The sequence below is a fragment of the Oncorhynchus masou genome, chromosome 24 (genome assembly GCF_036934945.1).
Source record: "Oncorhynchus masou masou isolate Uvic2021 chromosome 24, UVic_Omas_1.1, whole genome shotgun sequence".
NCBI lineage: Eukaryota > Metazoa > Chordata > Actinopteri > Salmoniformes > Salmonidae > Oncorhynchus > Oncorhynchus masou.
Window position 1 is genome coordinate 102,807,948 of NC_088235.1, and position 25,861 is coordinate 102,833,808.

The following is a 25,861-nucleotide window of genomic DNA, read 5'->3' on the forward strand; positions in this document are numbered from 1 at the left end:
ATCCTTAGACAACAACTCACCATAACAAAACATAAAGAGCATCCTAACAGGGAAACCAGACCGGCCATGTTGTATGTGCGAGCGTTGCAAAATAAATGTACACGTACATGTTATTCAATCATTTTTTCCACACCGCTCGCGTGCGTCAACGGGTGTCTGCTTTGCCCGAAGGCTAAGAAAAAACTTGGTTCAATTCAAGAAGCTTGACTTGCTTAAAGTCCTGCCTCTCCCATACACTCATTGGTTTTCACGAACATACAAACCCAGATGTTTGAAGGACGAACAAGGAGAAACTAATCAAAGACAACAACTACAAACTAACTCACATTCCCTTTTCATCTGTGGATTCATCGTCGGAGTAAAGAAACACTACATTTTGCACAACTCCAGGTCAAAATTCTACAAATATCTATTAAAAAAAAGCACCGCATGCATTTCAGCTGAAATAACAACCCAATGTTTATCTCCCAGGACGAACTAGTTAGCAACAGCAATCTAGCTAAATGACCATGAATGTCTGTGTGTTTCCACCTGTCCCCAAATTAATTAAGTTGGTTCACAGTTGGTTTTGGTATTTAAACTTGCATTTCAAGACCACATCTGGTGGGGATAGACAAAATCAACATGTGCGCAATGGCGCACGTGGATGGAAGGCCAGTGTAGCTAAGGTATAATGATGGTTCAACCCCAGATTTCAAAAGAAAATGACTGCACAGCACATACGTCATATGCACCACAGAGGCTTAGTGTACATCAGAGACAAACATTCATGAAGTCGCTGATGGGACTGTGTGGGCTGAAGTCCATTTTGTGTCAAGTACAACTCGCTCTGGGCAGTTAGCTTTGAACCGTGCAGGGCTCCTCTATTACTCAGTGTCTTCCTTATATGGACAGTACGGCTCACACAAAAGGCCCATTGTGTGGCCAGGATTCCCCTGCTGACCTCTTCCATTGTCATCTCAGCGGACAGTTCCGGAACGCCTCACATACCTTCGGAATTCCGAATTCCACTCCGGAGCACTCTATGGAAGCTCTATGGCTGGCCTGGCTGAGGTTTTATCCAATGCCAGTGGGATGGGAGGCCAGGTAATGACCAATGATGTATATAAACCCTGGGTTGCTGTTTTAAGGACAAAATTACATGTATTTTAAGTATTTTTATTGTTGTGGAGACAGTAACATTAGTACGTTCTAAAAATACAGTGGGGCAAAAAAGTATTTTGGCAGCCACCAATTGTGTAAGTTCTCCCACTTAAAAAGACGAGAGAGGCCTGTAATTTTCATCATAGGTACACTTCAACTATGAAAGTCAAAATGAGAGAAAAAAATCCAGAAAATCACATTGTAGGATTTTTTATGAATTTATTTGCAAATTATGGTGGAAAATAAGTATTTGGTCAATAACAAAAGTTTATCTCAATACTTTGTTAACTACCCTTTGTTGGCAATGACAGAGGTCAAACTTTTTCTGTAAGTCTTCACAAGGTTTTCACACACTGTTGCTGGTGTTTTGGCCCATTCCTCCATGCAGATCTCCTCTAGAGCAGTGATGTTTTGGGGCTGTTGCTGGGCAACACGGACTTTCAACTCCTTCCAAAGATTTTCTATTGGGTTGAGATCTGGAGACTGGCTAGGCCACTCCAGGACCCTGAAATGCTTCTTACGAAGCCACTCCTTCGTTGCCTGGGCGGTGTGTTTGGGATCATTGTCATGCTGAAAGACCCAGCCACGTTTCATCTTCAATGCCCTTGCTGATGGAAGGAGGTTTTCACTCAAAATCTCACAATACATGGCCACATTCATTATTTCCTTTACACGTATCAGTCGTCCTGGTCCCTTTGCAGAAAAACAGCCCCAAAGCATGATGTTTCCACCTCCATGCTTCACAGTAGGTATGGTGTTCTTTGGATGCAACTCAGCATTCTTTGTCCTCCAAACACAACGAGTTGAGTTTTTACCAAAAAGTTACATTTTGGTTTCATCTGACCATATCATCCAAATACTCTCTAGGAAACTTCAGACGGGTCTGGACATGTACTGGCTTAAGCAGGGGGACACGTCTGGCACTGCAGGATTTGAGTCCCTGGCGGCGTAGTGTGTTACTGATGGTAGGCTTTGTTACTTTGGTCCCAGCTCTCTGCAGGTCATTCACTAGGTCCCCCCGTGTGGTTCTGGGATTTTTGCTCACCGTTGTTGTGATCATTTTGACCCCACGGGGTGAGATCTTGCATGGAGCCCCAGATCGAGGGAGATTATCAGTGGTCTTGTATGTCTTCCATTTCCTAATAATTGATTTCTTCAAACCAAGCTGCTTACCTATTGCAAATTCAGTCTTCCCAGCCTGGTGCAGGTCTACAATTTTGTTTCTGGTGTCCTTTGACAGCTCTTTGGTCTTGGCCATAGTGGAGTTTGGAGTGTGACTGTTTGAGGTTGTGGACAGGTGTCTTTTATACTGATAACAAGTTCAAACAGGTGCCATTAATACAGGTAACGAGTGGAGGACAGAGGAGCCTCTTAAAGAAGAAGTTACAGGTGTGTGAGAGACAGAAATCTTGCTTGTTTGTAGGCGACCAAATACTTATTTTCCACCATAATTTGCAAATAAATTAATTAAAAATCCTACAATGTGATTTTCTGGATTTTCCCCTCATTTTGTCTGTCATAGTTGAAGTGTACCTATGATGAAAATTACAGGCTTCTCTCATCTTTTTAAGTGGGAGAACTTGCACAATTGGTGGCTGAATAAATATTTTTTTGCCCCACTGTATATGTTTAGCTCACATATTAAAATGTAAAAGTATGCATTGACGCTTCTGTAATAGAATACATTTCTATAGCTTCCAAAATATATTTTACAACGGTGGAGGAGTTCAAAGATGGAGGTACGGTGGCTTCAAAACCACGCCCCCTGTCAGTCGTCTAGTACATATATAATAGATTGGTAATGATAGATGGTAACTGTTAGATCAACACCGAAACACTCCGTAACGAGGTGGTCTTGTAGGGATAATCCGCCCCCCAGAAATAAAAATCATGAAACTCCTAGCAATTTGATGAAAGTCTATTTTCTATCAGTGGGTAAAATTAAAATGATCCCCATGATTTAACTTCTAAGTGGTTCATCTTTGAAATCAGGAAATCGTGTCGTAATGCTTCATAGCTACATAGTTCTCGTCACTGGAGCTAGAGGACAACACACTATCACCAACTCCATATTCATGCCCATCATTTTGGAATGAGATGTTCCACGAGCAGGTGTACACATACTTTTGGTCTTGTAGTGTAGCCAGAGAGAGAGCTTTGCATTGTGGGTTTTGTAGTCCATTTGAGCTGCAACAGATGCCTGGCTCTAATTTGCACTGAGGCGAGAGCAGAGTAAAGTTAACGTAGGGGATAAAGAGGGAGAAATACTCTCATTCCCAAAAGAAACTACTGAGAAAGAGAAATCCTTACAGAGAGAGAGAGAGAGAGAGTGACACACACACGCATGCAGAGAGTCATTGCCAAACACATTTTCAGACACACACTACGGGCAGACAGTCAAACACTCTTACAGAGAGCTACACGCACACACACGCATGGATGCAGGCACGCACGCACACACTAATATGCCCTAAATTACTTGAAGTTTCTATATGGTTGCAGATCTGATGTCAGAGATGGAGCAGCCATACATGTCAATTAGTGTTAATAGGAACCTAATAACTGACATACACATGCTTACATTGATGTTTGATAAAACACACCAGCAGTCCTCTCTCTCTACTGTAGCTAGCCTCCTCCAGGCAAGAGACAGGTTGAAAACCTAGAGTTTCCTTTGGATTTACTCTCTGTTGTTTTGTTCAAAGGAATCATCACACGACACGTGTTGCCAGCCAATTGTCATTCCCAGGAATTCTCAGAAACGCCCCACTTATTTGACACGTGGGGCAAACCAAGCCTTCTGTGATACAGTCAGCACACAATATATTATATGACCGTGTTTCTTTCCCATGAATTAAAAACACGGCCCAGTAAAATCACCTTAAAAATCTGTATCTAAATTCCCCCAAGAGGGTGATGAAATGTACATCCCATACAATAGATACTACATCCAAATGAAACATGGTGTTGAGATAATTCAGCATTAAGCGGGCAGACTGTACACATACTGTATATACATGCAGAGGTGTGGACTTGAGTCACATGACTCGAGTCTGACTCAAGTAACGAATTTGTTGCCTTGAGACTCGACTTGATAGAAAATCAACTAACTTGAGACTCGACTTGGACTCTAAATGATCTGCCTATGTTTTGTAACAAATGTGCAAAAAATCAAATCACATTTTATTGGTCACATACACATGGTTAGCAGATGTTAATACTAGTGTAGCGAAATGCTTATGCTTCTAGTTCTGACAGTGCAGTAATATCTAACATGTAATCTAACAATTTCACAGCAACTACCTTGTACACACAAATTAAAGTAAAGGAGTGGAATAAGAATATGTACATATAAATATACGGATGAGCAATAACAGAGCGGCATAGGCAAGATGCAATAGATGGTATAAAATACAGTATATACAGTTGAAGTCGGAAGTTTACATACACTTTAGTCAAATACATTTCATTCCTGACATTTAATCCTAGTAAAAATTCCCTGTAAAAATTCCCGGTAAATTTGGATCACCACTTTATTTTAAGAATGTGAAATATCAGAATAATAGTAGAGAGAATGATTTATTGCAGCTTTTATTTCTTTCATCACATTCCCTGTGGGTCAGAAGTTTACATACACTCAATTAGTATTTGGTAGTATGGCCTTTAAATTGTTTAAATTGGGTCAAAAGTTTTGGGTAGCCTTCCACAAGCTTCCCACAATAAGTTGGGTGAAGTTTGGCCCATTCCTCCTGACAGAGCTGGTGTAACTGAGTAAGGTTTGTAGGCCTCCTTGCTCGCACATGCTTTTTCAGTTCTGCCCACAAATGTTATATGGGATTGAGGTCAGGGCTTTGTGAAGGCCACTCCAATACCTTGACTTTGTTGACCTTTTTGCCACAACTTTGGAAGTATGCTTGGGGTCATTGTCAATTTGGAAGACCCATTTGCTACCAAGCTTTAACTTCCTGACTGATGTCTTGAGATGTTGCTTCAATATATCCACATAATATCCCTCCTAATGATGCCATCTATTTTGTGAAGTGGACCAGTCCCTCCTGCAGCAAAGCACCCCCACAACATGATACTGCCACTCCCGTGCTTCACGGTTGGGATGGTGTTCTTCGGCTTGGCTCCACCTTTTTAATCAAAACATAACAATGGTCATTATGGCCAAACAGTTCAATTTTTGTTTCATCAGACCAGAGGACATTTTTCCAAAAAGTATGATCTTTGTCCCCATGTGCAGTTGCAAACTGTAGTCTGGCTTTTTTATGGCGGTTTTGGAGCAGTGACTTCTTCCTTGCTTGGCCTTTCAGGTTATGTCGATAAAGGACTTGTTTTACTGTGGATATAGATAGTTTTGTACCTGTTTCATCCAGCATCTTCACAAGGTCATTTGCTGTTGTTCTGGGATTGATTTGCACTTTTCGCACCAAAGTACGTTCATTTCTAGGAGACAGAATGCGTCTCCTTCCTGAGCGGTATGATGGCTGCGTGGTCCCATGGTGTTTATATTAGCATACTATTGTTTGTATAGATGAACGTGGTACCTTCAGGCATTTGGAAATTGCTCCCAAGTATGACCCAGAATTGTGGAGGTCTACAATGGCTGATTTATTTTGACTTTCCCATGATGTCAAGCAAAGAGGCACTGAGTTTGAAGGTAGGCCTTGAAATACATCCACAGGTACACCTCCAATTGACTCAAATTATGTCAATTAGCCTATCAGAAGCTTCTAGTCATGACATCATTTTCTGGAATTGTCCAAGCTGTTTAAAGGCACAGTCAACTTGTATGTAAACGTCTGACCCACTGGAATTGTGATACAGTGAATTATAAGTGAAATCATCTGTCTGTACATTTTGGGGGAAAAATGACTTGTACAATGAAGATGTCCTAACCAACTTGCCGAAATCTAAATTGTGCCTGGGCTAGAATAATACATTATGGCCTTTCTCTTGCATTTCAAATATGTTTTTTAATTAAAAAAATATATTTACCAGTTCTAATGTGTTATATTCTACTTCATTAATTTCACATTTCCACAAACTTCAAAGTGTTTCGTTTCAAATTGTATCAAGAATATGCATATCCTTGCCTCAGGTGCTTAGCTACAGGCAGTTAGATCTGGGTATGTCATTTTTGGTGAAAATTGAAAAAAAAAAGGTTGGATCCTGTTGGTTGTAATGACAGGCTACATTGCGCAGCGATTGTGCATGCATGCATAGGTGGGGGGAGGGGGGTCACAGGCTTTGAACCACTGCTTTTTGGGGACCAAGTCCGGGTCATTTGAGAACCACTGAGCTAGCAGACAGATTGCTGATTTGCTGTAGATCGGGTGCAGCGCAAACGTCAATTTGTAGGGAGAGAATATTGCCATAAATACTGTGTGGCGGCTTTTAGATTTTTTTTATTCTGTAAACTAATTTTCTAATTCCATTGAGAGAAAAAGACCAACATTCAGCTTCAATGTTTCAGAAGAGATTGTCACTATATATATGTTTAAAGCAACTGCTGGGATTGTTTGCATTAAATAATCATTACTAAAATGAATTATTATACTGTACAATAATATACAGTACCAGTCAAAAGTTTGGACACACCTACTCATTCAAGGGTTTTTCTTTATTTTTACTATTTTCTAAATTGTAGAATAATAGAGAAGACATCACGACTATGAAATAACACATATGGAATCGTGGTAACCAAAAAAGTGTGAATTCTTTTTTATATTTAAGATTCTTCAAAGCAGCCACCCTTTGCCTTGATGACAGCTTTGCACACTCTTGGCATTCTCTCAACCAGGTTCATGAAAAATGGAATGCATTTCAATTAAAAGTTAATTTGTGAAATTGTTGTGAGGTAGGGGTGGTATACAGAAGATAGCTCTATTTGGTAAAAGACCAAGTCCATGTTATGGCAAGAACAGATCAAATAAGCAAAGAGAAACAACAGTTAATCATTGCGGGAAGATAAGAAGGTCAGTCAATCCGGAAAATTGGTCAAGAACTTTGAAAGTTTCTTCAAGAGCAGTTGCAAAAACCATCAAGCGCTATGATCAAACTGTCTCTCATGAGGACTGCCACAGGAAAAGAAGACCCAGAGTTACCTCTGCTGCAGAGGATAAGTTCATTAGAGCTAGCTATCTTAACATACCTAAAGCATTGTGTACTTAACTAGCTAGCTAGCTTAACATACCTTGCTAGCTCCTCGTTGAAGATGCTCTCATCTCTCCATCTATGATCTGAGGTGACAGACAATCTTTGGGACCACTCGTAAAATAATAATTGACTATCGGTAATTCAGAGCATAATGGCAGCTGAGGTCAGTGGCAGGTTTGCTGTGTGGTGGTGGTTGGGGAGACGGTTATTGACAAGGGGAAAGATTACAGTGTAACACCTGCTAATCAGGCTTGGAGTAACACGCCTCCCTCTCACATGCCCTGTGGTGTGCCTACTGCTCAGTCAGCTAGCCTGGGATACTTAGAACACACACAATCATCCTGACTTCTGTGATAGACAAAAGTGTGTGTGGTACAAACATGAGCATGTGTGTGCGCTAGACAGCCTACATGTGCGTAAGAGGGGGGAAAATATCTAAAAGATTAATAACAGAGTTAAAATGCTGTCAGATCTTCTCTGTGATCGACTCGCTGTGTCTGAAGTCAAAGATTACTGATCTTAACAATACTGGTCCTGGCCTCAGAGACGACACCAGATAATAGATATGCTACTGTGCTGCTGTGGTATGGTATTTGATAGAAAACCCACTCTCTCTCTCTCTCTCTTCCCTCCTCTTACTGGCAATCTCTTTGAAACTCCCCCAATTTAAATGAGATTTGATTCAAAATAGTTCTTACTCTGTCTTTTAATTCAAAACGGCGATCATTACAATTCCACTGACGCATTAAGTTCTGCAACTAGCTACCTTCTCTAAAAGAGCTAGGCTATTCAAAGCATGTACCTCTATTGATGAGAGAGAGAGAGAGAGAGACAGAGAGAGAGAGAGAGAGAGAGAGAGAGAAGCGGAGCTCTCAAAATATCACCAAGGGATCCGTATTAAGACAATTAAATACAGTTTAAAAAATGTTTTATAGAGTCTCCGACATTCTTCATATACTTCTACTGGTATGTCAGAACCCATCCTACCTTGACACAATGGTCTGTTGGACTAATTAACAGTGTGACATGAGCTGTGGATAAGGCTGTTTCTCATCACATACACTGTGGATAAGGCCGTTTCTCATTAAGCTCTCATCAGCAATTAAACAGCATTAACCTTTAGTGCCCCCCGCCTCAGCCACAACATCTCAGCTGTTTGCAGATCTGTGTTTCAAAAGGTTTTCGAGTTTGGCTCTCCCTCTCGCTCTACTCTAAATACAGCCATTCCCTCTAACCAGGAAAAGAGAAAAGGACTGGACAGACATGGTGGGTTGTTCTGTGAACTGAAGAGAATGGTGATGGTTTGGAGAAGTGGGGGGTGGTTTGGTTTACCTGTCCCTTTGGTGCGGTCCACAAAGCAGTACTTGAGCTCGTATTCTCTCAGAATCTCATGGACCTCCTGCAGAGAGAGAGAGGGAGGGGGAAAGAGTGAGAAGGAAGGGAGGGAGTTCGAGAGAGAGAGAGAGAGTGAGAGAGAGGGGGGGAGAGGGGGGGAGAGAGTGAAGGGGAGAGAGAGAGAGAGAGAGAGAGAGAGAGAGAGAGAGAGAGGGAGAGAGAGAGAGAGAGAAAGAGAGAGCGAGAAAATGAAAGAGAGAGAGAGGGGGAAAGAGTGAGAAGGAATCGAGGGAGTGAGAGAGAGAGAGAGAGAGAGAGAGAGAGAGAGAGAGAGGGAGGGGAAAAGAGTGAGAAGAAAGGGAGGGAGTGAGAGAGAGAGAGATATGGAGAGAGTGAAGGGGGGAGAGAGCGAGAGAGAGAGAGAGAGAGAGAGAAAGAGAGCGAGAAAGAGAGAAGGGAGGGAGTGAGAGAGAGAGAGAGAGAGAGAGAGAGAGAGGGGGGGGGAGAGAGAAGGAAGGGAGGGAGAGAGAGAGCGAGAGAAAGAGAGAGAGGGAGAGAGATGTAGAGAGTGAAGGGGTGAGAGAGAGAGAGAGAGAGAGAGAGAGAGAGAGGGGGGGAGAGAGATGGAGAAGGAAGGGGGAGAGAGAGCGAGAGAGAGAGAGAGAGAGAGAGAGGATGAGAGGGAGGGGGAGGGGTGAGAGAAAGAGAGAGAGAGAGAGAGAGAGAGAGAGAGAGAGAGAGAGAGAGAGAGAGAGTGTTTAGACAGCAGGAATCTTTGAAACACAGAACACACTAACGTCACTGTTGTCCAATGAGCTAAATCTTTCATTCTTTTACATGTATTTTCTTCTCCAGATATACTTTCAGAAGTCTTTGATGGAAGGTCTCCCTGTTGTAATTATTGAATGATTGGGAAATTAGATCAAGCATATCCTGTAGAAGAGCTGAATAGCTTTTTCGGCTCTAACCCTAACCCTAACCATAACCCTCTTTTTACAGCCAAATGTCACCCGGCCCTCTGATTCGTCCACACATTTCATTGATTTGGACTATTTAGTCATTTAGCAGAGGCTCTTATCCAAAGTTACTTACAGTCAGTGCATACTACCAACCAACCCAACAGCCCATACAACATGGATCATCCGCTAGATTCAGCCGCGGGACGATTTATTTTTGTTCAGCACGTTGTTGGGGGGCCGGAAAATAATTTAAAACAATGTTTAGACTGCAAGAAGCCAAAACTGATATATTTGACTAAAACATAATCTGTTCAAACCCTGCTTACATTTGTATATGATCACGTCTCCCTATTATGTGTGGGAATACTTGTGAACAGATTTTCTAAATCTGGTTGGGTTGGTATACAGAAGACAGCTCTATTTGGTAAAAGACCACGTCCATATTATGGCAAGAACAGATTAAATAAACAAAATGAAACAACAGTCCATCTTTACTTTAAGATAAGAAGGTCAGGCAATCCAGAAAATGTCAAGAACTTTGAAAGTTTCTTCAAGTGCAGTCGCAAAAACTGTCAAGCGCTATGATAAAACTGGCTCTCATGAGGACCGCCACAGGAAAGGAAGACCCAGAGTTACCTCTGCTGCAGAGGATAAGTTCATTAGAGTTACCAGCCTCAGACCGCAGCCCAAATAAATGCTTCACAGAGTTCAAGTAACAGAAACATCTCAACATCAACTGTTCATAGGCGACTGTGTGAATCAGGCCAAAGAAACCACTACTAAAGGACACCAACAAGAAGAAGAGACTTGCATGAGCCAAGAAACAAGCAGTGGACATTAGACTGGTGGAAATCTGTCCTTTCATCTTGATGAGTTCAAATTGGAGATTTTTGGTTCCAACCGCTGTGTCTTTGTGAGACTCAGAGTAGGTGAACGGATGATATCTGCATGTGTGGTTCCCACAGTGAAGCATGGAGGAGGAGGTGAGATGATGCTTTGCTGGTGACACTGTCAGTGATTTATTTAGAATTCAAGGCAAACTTAACCAGCATGGCTACCACAGCATTCTGCAGCGATACGCCATCCCATCTGTTTTGCGCTTAGTGGGACTATCATCTGTTTTTCAACAAGACAATGGCCCAACACACCTCCAGGCTGTGTAAGGGCTATTTGACCAAGAAGGAGAGTTACGGCGTGCTGCATCAGATGACCTGGCCTCCACAATCACCTGACCTCAACCCAAACTTTTGACTGGTACTGTGTACGAAACAAAAATATAAACGCAACATGTAAAGTGTTGGTCCCATGTTTCATGAGCTGAAATAAAAGATACCAGAAATGTCCCACACGAACAAAAAGCTTATTTCTCTCAAATTTTGTGCACAAATTTGTTTACATCCCTCTTAGTGAGCATTTCTCCTTTGCCAAGATAATTTATCCACCTGACAGTTGTAGCATATCAAGAAGCTGATTAAACAGCATGACCATTACACAGGTGAACCTTGTCCTGGGGACCATAAAAGGCCACACTAAAATGTGCAGTTTTGTCACATAACACAATGCCACAGATCCAAATCAAATGTTATTTGTCACTTGCGCTGAATACAACAGCTGTAGACCTTACCATTAAATGCTTACTTACAAGCCCTTAACCCAAAATGCAGTTCAAGAAATAGAGTTGAGAAAAAATATACTAAATAAATTGTCGTGAAGTGACTATCATTAATGTGATGGCGGCTATTAATCAAATAATTACCTACCACGTTTAACTATTACTCAATTAAATTAATCATGTAACAATTAACTCATTAGGAATTTGGGGCACCACGGGAATAGTTCTTGAACGAGTTACTGTCTCCCAACTTAAACTCTAAAGATATTATAAATACTGTATCTCTTACATCAGTAACAGTCAATTATTAATTATTACCTCATCAATCTCATTCTGAACGTCGTTTACTTTGTTAATCTGCAAGATTCCAAATCAAAGTGATGAATCAGCGATGCACAAATTGGTTTAATTATTTAGTTAGAAAATAAATAATGACACAGAAATACATAAACACATGCACACGGTATAGGTTATTGATTACTGACATAACGCAATGAAAACAGTCCCTAGAGGACTAACCCGATATGATGGCTTGTTACACAATGGAAAAAGGATGAGGAAAGATAAAGAGCAGGTAAGATAAAGTGAGTGGACTTATCCTACATACAATTGGAAACTACGCTCACCATAAACATGAATATTTAGCACCCTAACAACCTCTCATTCGGATTAGATATGCAACATATATTTACACGTAGATGTCTTTCTCTGTCATCTCTCTGTTGAAACCACTCGATCCGTCTATGGCGAGTAGTTCAATGTAAGTCTCTGGCTGTCCACCAGGAGTTACAATGTCCTTCTTAGTTGTATGCTTCTTTGTCTTAGAGTGCTCGTTAGAATGGATACATCAGAGGTGTACCACCTGGTGGTGAGAGGGATCTGTTCTTCCCTCCTGTCTTTGGTCTACTGTCCGAGACTGCTTTACATGCAGAGCTGCAGACATGGCATGTTTTGGTCTATTTTTCACCTTCTTCACTCGTCGAGAGTTTCAGAGGGTCTTACCATTTTCGTATCTTGTAGTTTTAACCATTTCAACGTGTGGACCACGTCCTCATGTTCTCTGGTCTGTGTTTAAATTCTCAGGGAGTCCTTTTCAGCACTCTGGCCTTGGGGGGCGTTCCATCCTGTTGACACGTTTGTGCTCACGTGGGCGTGGTTACTGACTGGGCCCAGGATTATATGAAAAGCCATTATCCCGTTTAGAAGGCTAAAATCACATTTCTATCCTCACAAAAGTATTGTTATATTTTTGTTTGTTATACTTGAATCATTTATTTTATACAACACTTAGATGCAAACCTGATAACTGGGACTGCACGCACAGTGAGGCAAAGACTTTTGGAGGATGGCCTGGTGTCAAGAAGGGCAGCAAAGAAGCCACTTCTCTCCAGGAAAAACATCAGGGACAGACTGATATTCTGCAAAAGGTACAGGGATTGGACTGCTGAGGACTGGGGTAAAGTCATTTTCTCTGATGAATCCCCTTTCTGATTGTTTGGAGCATCTGGAAAACATCTTGTCCGGAGAAGACAAGGTAGGCGCTACCAACAGTCCTGTGTCATGCCAACAGTAAAGCATCCTGAGACCATTCATGTGTGGGGTTGCTTCTCAGCCAAGGGTGTGTGCTCACTCACAATTTTGCCTAAGAACACAGCCATGAATAAAGAATGGTACCAACACATCCTCCGAGAGCATCTTCTCTCAACCATCCAGGAACAGTTTGGTGACGAACAATGACTTCTCCAGCATGATGGAGCACCTTGCCATAAGGCAAAAGTGATAACTAAGTGGCTCGGGGAACAAAACATTGACATTTTGGCTTACTTGTTGTGTGTATGTACTGACATGTGACCTACTTGTTGTGTGTATGTACTGACATGTGACCTACTGGTTGTGTGTATGTACTGACATGTGACCTACTTTTTGTGTGTGTATGTACTGACATGTGACCTACTTGTTGTGTGTGTATGTACTGACATGTGACCTACTGGTTGTGTGTATGTACTGACATGTGACCTACTGGTTGTATGTATGTACTGACATGTGACCTACTTGTTGTGTGTGTATGTACTGACATGTGACCTACTGGTTGTGTGTATGTACTGACATGTGACCTACTTGTTGTGTGTATGTACTGACATGTGACTTACTTGTTGTGTGTATGTACTGTTGTGTGTAATGTGACCTACTTGTTGTGTGTGTATGTACTGGTTGTGTGTATGTAACATGTGACCTACTTGTTGTGTGTATGTACTGACATGTGACCTACTGGTTGTTGTGTGACCTACTTGTTGTACTGACATGTGACTTACTTGTTGTGTGTATGTACTGACATGTGACCTACTTGTTGTGTGTATGTACTGACATGTGACCTACTTGTTGTGTGTATGTACTGACATGTGACTTACTTGTTGTGTGTATGTACTGACATGTGACCTACTTGTTGTGTGTATGTACTGACATGTGACCTACTTGTTGTGTGTATGTACTGACATGTGACTTACTTGTGTGTAGGTACTGACATGTATGTGTAACTGATAGATGCGCACACACACACTTACATACACTAACACACACACCCATTATTATTCTTTAGTTGCATTGTTTTTTTGTGTCTGTAAATTAATCTGTATTTAGTTGTAGTTTTTTTATATAGACTGAACAAAAATATAAATGCAACATGCTACAACTTCAAAGATTTTACTGAGTTACAGTTCATATAATGAAATCAGTCAATTTAATCTATAGAGACATGACTGGGAATACAGATATGCATCTTCTGGTCACCGATACCTTAAAAAAGAATTATGGGTGTGCTTCAGAAAACCAGTCAGTATCTGGTGTGACCACCAACTACCCTACCTCATGCAGAGCAACACATCTCCTTCTCATAGAGTTGATCAGGCTGTTGATTGTGGCTATAGAATGTTGTCCCCCACTCCTCTTCAATGGCTGAGTGAAGTTACTGGATATTGGAACTGGAAATCGCTGTTGTACATGTCAATCCAGAGCATCCCAAACATACTCAACGGGTGACATGTCTGGTGAGTAAGCAGGCCATGGATGAACAGAGAGTTTTCAGCTTACAGAAATTGTGTACAGATTCTTTCCACATAGGGCTGTGCATTATTATGCTGAAATACAGTTGAAGTGGGAAGATTACATACACCTCAGCCAAATACATTTCAACTCAGTTTTTCACAATTCCTGACATTTAATCCTAGTAAAAAATTACCTGTCTTGGGTCAGTTAGGATCACCACTTTATTTTAAGAATGTGAAATGTCAGAATAATAGTAGAGAGAACTGTAGTCTGACTTTTTTATGGTGGTTTTGGATCAGTGGCTTCTTCCTTGCTGAGCGGCCTTTCAGGTTATGTCGATACAGGACTTTTGTACCCGTTTCCTCCAGAATCTTCACAAGGTCCTTTGATGTTGTTCTGGGATTGATTTGCACTTTTCGCACCAAAGTACGTTCATCTCTAGGAGACAGAAACGCGTCTCCTTCCTGAGCGGTATGATGGCTGCGTGTTCCCATGGTGTTTATACTTGCGTACTACTATTGTTTGTACAGGTGAACTTGGTACCAGGCATTTGGAAATTGCTCCCAAGGATGAACCAGACTTGTGGAGGTCTACCATTTTTATTCTGAGGTCTTGGCTGATTTCTTTTGATTTTCCCATGATGTCAAGCAAAGAGGCACTGAGTTTTAAGGTAGGCCTTGAAATACATCCACAGCTACACCTCCAATTTTTATTTTATTTTATTTTTTATTTGACCTTTATTTAACCAGCTAGGCTAAATAAAGGTAAACTATAATAAAAAAGGCTAGTTGAGAACAAGTTCTCATTTGCAACTGCGACCTGGCCAAGATAAAGCAGAGCAGTTTGACACATACAACAACATGGAGATACATACATACAGCAGAAAAAAAAGTCTATATACAGTGAGTGCAAATGAGGTAAGATAAGGGAGTTAAGGCAATAAATAGGCCATGGTGGCGAAGTAATTACAATATAGCAATTAAACACTGGAATGGTAGATGTGCAGAAGATGAATGTGCAAGTAGAGATACTGGGGTGCAAAGGAGCAAGATAAATAAATAAATACAGTATGGGGATGAGGTAGTTGGGTGATGTTTTCAGTTCGTTCCAGTCATTGGCAGCAGAGAACTGGAAAGAAAGGCGGCCAAAGGAGGAATTGGTTTTGGGGTTGACCAGTGAGATATACCTGCTGGAGCGAGTGCTACGAGTGGGTGCTGCTATAGTGACCAGTGAGCTGAGATAAGGCGGGGCTTTACCTAGCAGAGACTTGTAGATGACCTGGAGCCAATGGGTTTGGCGACGAGTATGAAGCGAGGGCCAGCCAATGAGGGCGTACAGGTCGCGTGGGTAGTATATGGGGCTTTGGTGACAAAACAGATGGCATTGTGATAGACTGCATCCAATTTGTTGAGAAGAGTGATGGAGGCTATTTTATAAATGACATCGCCGAAGTCGAGGATCAGTAGGATGGTCAGTTTTACGAGGGTATGTTTGGCAGCATGCTGTTTGGCAGGATGCTTTGTCGCGAAATAGGAAGCCGATTCTAGATTTAATTTTGGATTGCATATGCTTAATGTGAGCCTGGCAGGAGAGTTTACAGTCAAACCAGACACCTAGGTATTTGTAGTTATCCACAATTGACACAAATTATGTCAATTACCCTACAGAAGCTTCTAAAGCCATCACATCATTTTCTGGGTTTTTCCAAGCTGTTTAAAGGCACAGTCAACTTAGTGTATTTAAACTTCTGACCCACTGAAATTGTGATACAGTGAATTATAAGTGAAATAATCTATCTGTAAGCAATTATTGGAAAACTTACTTGTGTCGTGCACAAGGTAGATGTCCTAACCGACTTGCCAATACTGTAGTTTGTTAACAAGAAATTTGTGGAGTTTTAATTCTCCAACCTAAGTGTATGTAAACTTCTGACTTCAACTGTATGAGGTGAAGGAAGAATGGCAAGACAATGGGCCTCGGGATCTCAGGTATGGTATCTCTGCATTCAAATGGCCATTGATTAAATGCATTTGTGTTAGTTGTCCAAAGTTTATACATGCCCATACCCTAACCTCACCGGCACCATTACGCACCAGCCGTATGTCGGGATTCATCTGTGAAGGGCACCCTTCTCCAGCATATCAGTGGTCATCAAAGGTGAGCATTTGCCCACTGAAGTCGGTTACAACACCGAACTGCAGTCAGGTCAAGAACCTGGTGAGCACGACGATCACGCAGATGAGCTTTCCAGAGATGGTTTCTGACAGTTCGTGCAGAAATTCTTCAGTTGTGCAAACCATCGGTTTGGTCAGCTGTCTGGGTGACTGGTTTCAAACGATCCCGCAGGTGATGAAGCCGGATGTGGAGGTCCTGGGCTGGCGTGGTTACACGTGGTCTGCGGTTGTGATGCCGGTTGGATGTACTGCCGTATTCTCCAAAATGATGTTGGAGGCGGCTTATGGTAGAGAAATTAACATTTCTAGAAACAGCTCTGGTGAATATTCCTGCAGTCAGCATGTCAATTGCACTCTCCCTTAAAACTTGAGACATCCTACCAGATGGGCTAAATGCTTTTTGTGCTCACTACGAGGCAAGCAACACTGAAGCATGTATGAGAGCATCAGCTGTTCCGGACGACTGTGTGATCACGCTTTCCTTAGCCGATGTGAGCAAGACCTTGGAACAGGTCAATATTCACAAGGCCACGCGCGGGGCCAGACGGATTACCAGGACGTGTACTCAGAGCATGCACGGACCAACTGGTAAGTGTCTTCACTGACATTTTATTTTCTCCCCAATTTCATGATATCCAATTGGTAGTTACAGTCTTGTCCCATCACTGCAACTCCCGTACAGACTCGGGAGAGGCGAAGGTCGAGATCCATGCATCCTCCGAAACACAACCCTGCTTCTTGACACACTGCTCGCTTAACCCGGAAGCCAGCCTCACCAATGTGTCAGAGGACATGCGCCCGGCCCACCAAAAGGAATCGCTAGTGCGCGATGGGACAAGGACATCCTGGGAATTCCTCCCCTAACCCAGGTGACGCTGGGCCAATTGTACACTGCCTCAACGGTCTCCTGGTCATGGCCGGCTGCGACACAGCCTGGGATTGAACCCGAGTCGGTAGTGATGCCTCTAGGCTTAGACCACTGCGCCACTCGGGAGGCCCTTTCACGGACATTTTCAAACTCTCCCTGACCGAGTCTGTAACACCTACAGTGCCTTGCGAAAGTATTCGGCCCCCTTGAACTTTGCGACCTTTTGCCACATTTCAGGCTTCAAACATAAAGATATAAAACTGTATTTTTTTGTGAAGAATCAACAACAAGTGGGACACAATCATGAAGTGGAACGACATTTATTGGATATTTCAAACTTTTTTAACAAATCAAAAACTGAAAAATTGGGCGTGCAAAATTATTCAGCCCCTTTACTTTCAGTGCAGCAAACTCTCTCCAGAAGTTCAGTGAGGATCTCTGAATGATCCAATGTTGACCTAAATGACTAATGATGATAAATACAATCCACCTGTGTGTAATCAAGTCTCCATATAAATGCACCTGCACTGTGATAGTCTCAGAGGTCCGTTAAAAGCGCAGAGAGCATCATGAAGAACAAGGAACACACCAGGCAGGTCCGAGATACTGTTGTGAAGAGGTTTAAAGCCGGATTTGGATACAAAATAGATTTCCCAAGCTTTAAACATCCCAAGGAGCACTGTGCAAGCGATAATATTGAAATGGAAGGAGTATCAGACCACTGCAAATCTGCCAAGACCTGGCCGTCCCTCTAAACTTTCAGCTCATACAAGGAGAAGACTGATCAGAGATGCAGCCAAGAGGCCCATGATCACTCAGGATGAACTGCAGAGATCTACAGCTGAGGTGGGAGACTCTGTCCATAGGACAACAATCAGTCATATATTGCACAAATCTGGCCTTTATGGAAGAGTGGCAAGAAGAAAGCCATTTCTTAAAGATATCCATAAAAAGTGTCGTTTAAAGTTTGCCACAAGCCACCTGGGAGACACACCAAACATGTGGAAGAAGGTGCTCTGGTCAGATGAAACCAAAATTGAACTTTTTGGCAACAATGCAAAACGTTATGTTTGGCGTAAAAGCAACACAGCTCATCAACCACAACACACCATCCCCACTGTCAAACATGGTGGTGGCAGCATCATGGTTTGGGCCTGCTTTTCTTCAGCAGGGACAGGGAAGATGGTGAAAATTGATGGGAAGATGGATGGAGCCAAATACAGGACCATTCTGGAAGAAAACCTGATGGAGTCTGCAAAAGACCTGAGACTGGGACAGAGATTTGTCTTCCAACAAGACAATGATCCAAAACATAAAGCAGAATCTACAATGGAATGGTTCAAAAATAAACATATCCAGGTGTTAGAATGGCCAAGTCAAAGTCCAGACCTGAATCCAATCGAGAATCTGTGGAAAGAACTGAAAACTGCTGTTCACAAATGCTCTCCATCGAACCTCACTGAGCTCAAGCTGTTTTGCAAGGAGGAATGGGAAAAATATTCAGTCTCTCGATGTGGAAAACTGATAGAGACATACCCCAAGCGACTTACAGCTGTAATCGCAGCAAAAGGTGGCGCTACAAAGTATTAACTTAAGGGGACTGAATAATTTTGCACGCCCAATTTTTCAGTTTTTGATTTGTTAAAAAAGTTTGAAATATCCAATAAATGTCGTTCCACTTCATGATTGTGTCCCACTTGTTGTTGATTCTTCACAAAAAAATACAGTTTTATATCTTTATGTTTGAAGCCTGAAATGTGGCAAAAGTTCACAAAGTTCAAGGGGGCCGAATACTTTCGCCACTCACTATACATGTTTCAAGCAGACCAGCATACTCCCTGTGCCCAAGAAAGCGAAGGTAACCTGCCTGACTGACGACCGCACCATAGAACGGGTTCACATGAGAGGTATCTCTCATTCCATTGCTTTTCTACAGACAATGGAATTCTCCGGTTGGAACATTATTGAACATTTATGATAAAAATATCCTAAAGATTGATTCTATACTTAGTTTGGCAAGTTTCTTCGACCTGTAATATAACTTTTTGAACTTTTCGTCCGACTGGACCTGAACGCACGTTTGGATTTGTTTAAACTATTTGGACATAAATTATGGACATTATCGAACGAAACAAATATTTATTGTGGAACTGCGATTCCTGGGAGTGCATTCTGATGAAGATCATCAAAGGTAAGTGAATATTTATAATGCTATTTTTGACTAATGTTGACTGCGCCACATGGCAGATATATCTTTTGGCTGGTTTGGGCTCTGAATGCAGTACTCAGATTATGCTTTTTCCGTAAAGTTTTTTCGAAATCTGACACAGCGGTTGCATTAAGGAGAAGTGTATGTAAAGTTCCATGCATAACACATGAATTTTCATCAACATTCATAATGAGTATTTCTGTGAATTCATGTGGCTCTCTGCACAATCACCGCATGTTTTAGAACTACTGAACGTAATGCTCCAATGTCAAATTAGATTATTTGATATAAATATGCACTTTATCGAACAAGACATACATGTATTGGTTAACATGAAGTCCTATGAGTGTCATCTGATGACGATCATCAGAGGTTAGTGATTAATGTTATCTCTATTTGTGCTTTTTGTGACTCCTCTCTTTGGCTGGAAAAATGGCTGGGTTTTTCTGTGGCTTGGTGGTGACCTAACATAATCGTTTGTGGAGCTTTCCCTGTAAAGCATTTTTGAAATCAGACACTGTGGCTGGATTAACAGGAATTTTATCTTTAAAATGGTGCCTAATACTTGTATGTTTGAGAAATTTGATTTATGAGATTTCTGTTGATTTGTATTTGGTGCCCTGCAATTTCATTGGCTGTTGGCGAGGGAACCCCAGTCCTCGACAGGTTAACGAGAATCACTGACATGATGTAAGCTGGTCCTTTTGTGGCAGGACTTCGCAATTAATTGCAATTCATCTGATCACTCTTCATAACATTCTGGAGTGTTTGTAAATTGCCATCATACAGCAGACTTTGTGAAAGTGTATATTTGTGTCATTCTCAAAAGGTTTGGTCACAACTGTATATTTTCTTGAATTTGTTCTTGACCTGGAGACCCCTGGTGGCATGTTTGGTGGGGTAAGTAAGTACTGTCAGAGCTATATGTAAGTTGATTATACAGAAAATGTGGAATTTTCAACACATTCATATTTCTCACAAAAACAAGAATTAGTGCAGTCAATCTCTCTACTTTGAGCCAAGAGAGACCGACATGCATACTGTACCCTCTGTGTTCATTGAAGGGCAAGACGATATAGTTTATAGTATACCTCCATTTGAACCGTGGAGGTAGTGGTGCCTGCCTGCTGCCTGAGGGAAGATGTGCGGCTGGTCTCTGGGGAACTGCTGCCTGACAGAAGATGTATGGCTGGTCTCTGGGGAACTGCTGCCTGACAGAAGATTTGTGGCTGGTCTCTGGGGAACTGCTGCCTGACAGAAGATGTATGGCTGCTCTCTGGGGAACTGCTGCCTGACAGAAGATGTATGGCTGCTCTCTGGGGAACTGCTGCCTGACAGAAGATGTATGGCTGCTCTCTGGGGAACTGCTGCCTGACAGAAGATGTATGGCTGGTCTCTGGGGAACTGCTGCCTGAGAGAAGATGTATGGCTGGTCTCTGGGGAACTGCTGCCTGACAGAAGATGTATGGCTGGTCTCTGTGGAACTGCTGCCTGAGAGAAGATGTGCGGCTGGTCTCTGGGGAACTGCTGCCTGACAGAAGATGTATGGCTGGTCTCTGGGGAACTGCTGCCTGACAGTAGATGTATGGCTGGTCTCTGGGGAACTGCTGCCTGACAGTAGATGTATGGCTGGTCTCTGGGGAACTGCTGCCTGACAGAAGATGTATGGCTGGTCTCTGTGGAACTGCTGCCTGAGAGAAGATGTGCGGCTGGTCTCTGGGGAACTGCTGCCTGACAGAAGATGTATGGCTGCTCTCTGGGGAACTGCTGCCTGACAGTAGATGTATGGCTGGTCTCTGGGGAACTGCTGCCTGACAGAAGATGTATGGCTGGTCTCTGGGGAACTGCTGCCTAACAGAAGATGTATGGCTGGTCTCTGGGGAACTGCTGCCTAACAGAAGATTTGTGGCTGGTCTCTGGGGAACTGCTGCCTGACAGAAGATGTATGGCTGGTCTCTGGGGAACTGCTGCCTGACAGAAGATGTATGGCTGGTCTCTGGGGAACTGCCGCCTGACAGAAGATGTATGGCTGGTCTCTGGGGAACTGCTGCCTAACAGAAGATTTGTGGCTGGTCTCTGGGGAACTGCTGCCTGACAGAAGATGTATGGCTGCTCTCTGGGGAACTGCTGCCTGACAGAAGATGTATGGCTGGTCTCTGGGGAACTGCTGCCTGACAGAAGATTTGTGGCTGCTCTCAGGGGAACTGCTGCCTGACAGAAGATGTGCGGCTGGTCTCTGGGGAACTTCTGCCTGACAGAAGATGTATGGCTGCTCTCTGGGGAACTGCTGCCTGACAGAAGATGTATGGCTGCTCTCTGGGGAACTGCTGCCTGACAGAAGATGTATGGCTGCTCTCTGGGGAACTGCTGCCTGACAGAAAATGTATGGCTGGTCTCTGGGGAACTGCTGCCTGAGAGAAGATGTATGGCTGCTCTCTGGGGAACTGCTGCCTGACAGAAGATGTATGGCTGGTCTCTGGGGAACTGCTGCCTGACAGAAGATGTATGGCTGCTCTCTGGGGAACTGCTGCCTGACAGAAGATGTGTGGCTGGTCTCAGGGGAACTGCTGCCTGACAGAAGATTTGTGGCTGCTCTCAGGGGAACTGCTGCCTGACAGAAGATTTGTGGCTGGTCTCTGGGGAACTGCTGCCTGACAGAAGATGTATGGCTGCTCTCTGGGGAACTGCTGCCTGACAGAAGATGTGTGGCTGGTCTCAGGGGAACTGCTGCCTGACAGAAGATTTGTGGCTGCTCTCAGGGGAACTGCTGCCTGACAGAAGATTTGTGGCTGGTCTCTGGGGAACTGCTGCCTGACAGAAGATGTATGGCTGCTCTCTGGGGAACTGCTGCCTGACAGAAGATGTGTGGCTGGTCTCAGGGGAACTGCTGCCTGACAGAAGATTTGTGGCTGCTCTCAGGGGAACTGCTGCCTGACAGAAGATTTGTGGCTGGTCTCTGGGGAACTGCTGCCTGACAGAAGATGTATGGCTGGTCTCTGGGGAACTGCTGCCTGACAGAAGATGTGTGGCTGGTCTCTGGGGAACTGCTGCCTGACAGAAGATGTATGGCTGGTCTCTGGGGAACTGCTGCCTGACAGAAGATGTGTGGCTGGTCTCTGGGGAACTGCTGCCTGACAGAAGATGTATGGCTGGTCTCTGGGGAACTGCTGCCTGAGAGTAGATTTATGGCTGGTCTCTGGGGAACTGCTGCCTGACAGTAGATGTATGGCTGCTCTCTAGGGAACTGCTGCCTGAGAGAAGATGTATGGACTGTATTTAACAGAGAGAGGCATGCGTTGTTTCACCTCAGCAGCAGGCCACACACACCCACGCTGGGTCACTGGTAGCTAAAAACAGAGCAGCTTTTATGGGATGTTAGAGGAAATCAAAGCACTTCAAGCGAGAGAAAGAGAGAAAGAGAGAGAGCGAGAGATAGAGGGCGAGAGCGCGAGAGAGAGAGAGAAAGAGAGAGAGAGAGAGAGAGACAGAGCGAGAGAGACAGAGCGAGAGATGGGGAGGGTAGAACTGTACATCCAGCACAGAAACCCCTTCCTCTTCTCTCTCCTCCTCCTCCTCCTTCCCTCTCTCTCTTACTGGCACTCTCCTTTTAAGGCCATGCACAGTGGTATGCTTCCCTGTCTGTCTGGAGTGAGATTAAACAGTGTTGTTGTATTTACTCAAACTTGTTAGTCTCTGTGCTCACAGATGGGTGGAGGGAGGGTAAAGACAGAGAGGGTCCCTCCTGCAGCAGAACTAGGCTGCGGACAAACCTCCATTAAGCCACTCTGAAGCCCCATGTCCACATCCTGTAAAGCACATCGCTGCCTGAGACAGTTCAGACCGCATGACACACTTTAAACATGCGTGCAGTGTCAGACCAAGTCATGCTGTGCTGAGCCGTCGCGTGCTGTGCTATTTCTACACTGCTCCGTCGTCACATTATGAGGAAAGACAGTGGTCCCAAAGCATCAGCCCACCAGCTCCAGTCCCTGCAGTATGTGTCTCTGCTTGGTTGTGAGTGACTCCTATCTGTGTCCTGCTGTGTCGGCAGGGGTCTGACATTAAACAGCACAGCCCTGAGAGCTAGTCTTAACTTAGTTAGCAGTAAACAGAGTCGGAATACTTCTATTCTGTCTGTTCCTCTTTCTGAGAGAAAACACTCTCTGGCACAATTCCAAATGGCACCCTATTCCCTACAAAGTGCACTTCTTGTTTTAACCAGAGCCCTACTGTACAGTATATGAGCCCTGGTCAAAAGTAGTGCACTACATAGGGAATAAGATGCCATTCGGGACAAATTGATGGAGAGCAGCCATCTAAACTCATCTCCGCTCAGAGAGAGATACACTCGACATTGTTATTTTTCCTGTCTTTCTTTCTTTCTCTCTATATATCTATCACTCTTTTTCTCTTTCTACCTCTCTCTCTCCTTCTCCCTCTCATCTTGATGCATCTCGGTCCACAGACGATAATGGGTCTTAAATGAGGAGAAAGCCCTTCCCACACAATAACCAGAGATATCGATTAAGACATCCGTCACGATTTCTAGTCTCTCCTCACACAATCCTAGTCATAAACATTTGATCTGCCTAGAAAAAACATCTGGGCAGGCTGTGTCCCAAATGGAACCCAATTCCCTCTACAGCGCACTACTTTTCATCAGTGCCCATAGGTCTCGGGTCAAAGGTAGTGCACCATATAGGGAATAATGTGCCATTTGGAGCACACCCAGCACAGGCAGGCAGCCAGTCAGGCAGGCAGGAGCACACCCAGCACAGGCAGCCAGCCAGCCAGGCAGGCAGGAGCACACCCAGCACAGGCAGCCAGCCAGTCAGGCAGGCAGGAGCACACCCAGCACAGGCAGGCAGCCAGCCAGCCAGGAGCACACACAGCACAGGCAGCCAGCCAGCCAGCCAGGCAGGAGCACACCCAGCACAGGCAGCCAGCCAGCCAGCCAGGCAGGCAGGAGCACACCCAGCACAGGCAGCCAGCCAGTCAGGCAGGCAGGAGCACACCCAGCACATGCAGGCAGCCAGTCAGGAGCACACACACAGCACAGGCAGCCAGCCAGGCAGGAGCACACCCAGCACAGGCAGCCAGCCAGCCAGCCAGGCAGGCAGGAGCACACCCAGCACAGGCAGCCAGCCAGCCAGGCAGGCAGGAGCACACACAGCACAGGCAGGCAGCCAGCCAGGCAGGCAGGAGCACACACGGCACAGGCAGCCAGCCAGCCAGGCAGGTAGGAGCACACACAGCACAGGCAGCCAGCCAGGCGAGGTGACCAGGCCAGAGCAAAGTAGAGCAGAACTGGGCAGGATACAGAGAGATGATGAGCTAATGGATTACACAGGAAGATATGTTCATACATTTACACTTCAGCTCTTAACTTGTTCTCTATTGTAGCCTAAACACACACACACACACGCACGCGCACACACACACACACACCTTCTGCCCCCTTCACTCACTTTACAAGCACACACAGATGACAGTGGTTTAAGGGGATTTGGAGTAAAAGTCTACGCTGTGAGAGGGAGAGTGACCATGTGAGTCAAAGAGACGGAGTGACTGAGGGATTCAAAGTAGGTGATTGGTAGGTGACTGGTTGAGAGAGAGTCTCTCCAGCACACCTCCAGCCAGCCAGTCTGTAAGTTTCAGCTCTGGGTAGAGTAGAAACACACAAGACAGTGTAGGGCACTGTACAGCAGCGTTTCCCACACTCAGTCCTTGGGACCACAAGGGGTGCCAGTTCAGGTTTTTTCCCAAGCTCTACACAGCTGATTAAAATAATTAAAGCTTGATGATTAGTTGATTATTTGAATCTCTTATGTAGCGCTAGGCCAAAAACCAAAACGTGCCCCGCTTGGGGTCACAAGGACCGAGTTTAGGGAAACGCGGCTGGGAAACTTCCTCAACAGAGTGTAAGACAGGGGACTTCCTCAACAGATGTAAGACAGGTGACTTCCTCAACAGAGTGTAAGACATGGGACTTCCTCAACCGTGTAAGACAGGTGACTTCCTCAACAGAGTGTAAGACAGGGGACTTCCTCAACAGAGTGTAAGACAGGTGACTTCCTCAACAGTGTGTAAGACAGGGGACTTCCTCAACCGTGTACCTCAACAGAGTGTAAACAGGGACTTCCTCAACAGAGTGTAAGACAGGTGACTTCCTCAACAGAGTGTAAGACAGGGGACTTCCTCAACAGTGTAAGACAGGGGACTTCCTCAACATAGTGTAAGACAGGGGACTTCCTCAACAGAGTGTAAAACAGGGGACTTCCTCAACAGTGTAAGACAGGGGACTTCCTCAACATAGTGTAAGACAGGTGACTTCCTCAACAGAGTGTAAAACAGGGG

General features: G+C 44.0%; 1 protein-coding gene across 1 annotated transcript in view; it reads right to left on the reverse strand.

The window, feature by feature from the left end:
* The window catches only part of raver2 (ribonucleoprotein, PTB-binding 2), a 154,136-nt gene that overhangs the window by 114,946 nt on the left and 13,329 nt on the right, over positions 1–25,861 (reverse strand). The window contains exon 2 of the mRNA XM_064932990.1: positions 8,638–8,704. Within this exon, the coding sequence (XP_064789062.1) occupies positions 8,638–8,704 (67 nt within the window). The remainder of the gene's footprint in view (positions 1–8,637; positions 8,705–25,861) is intronic.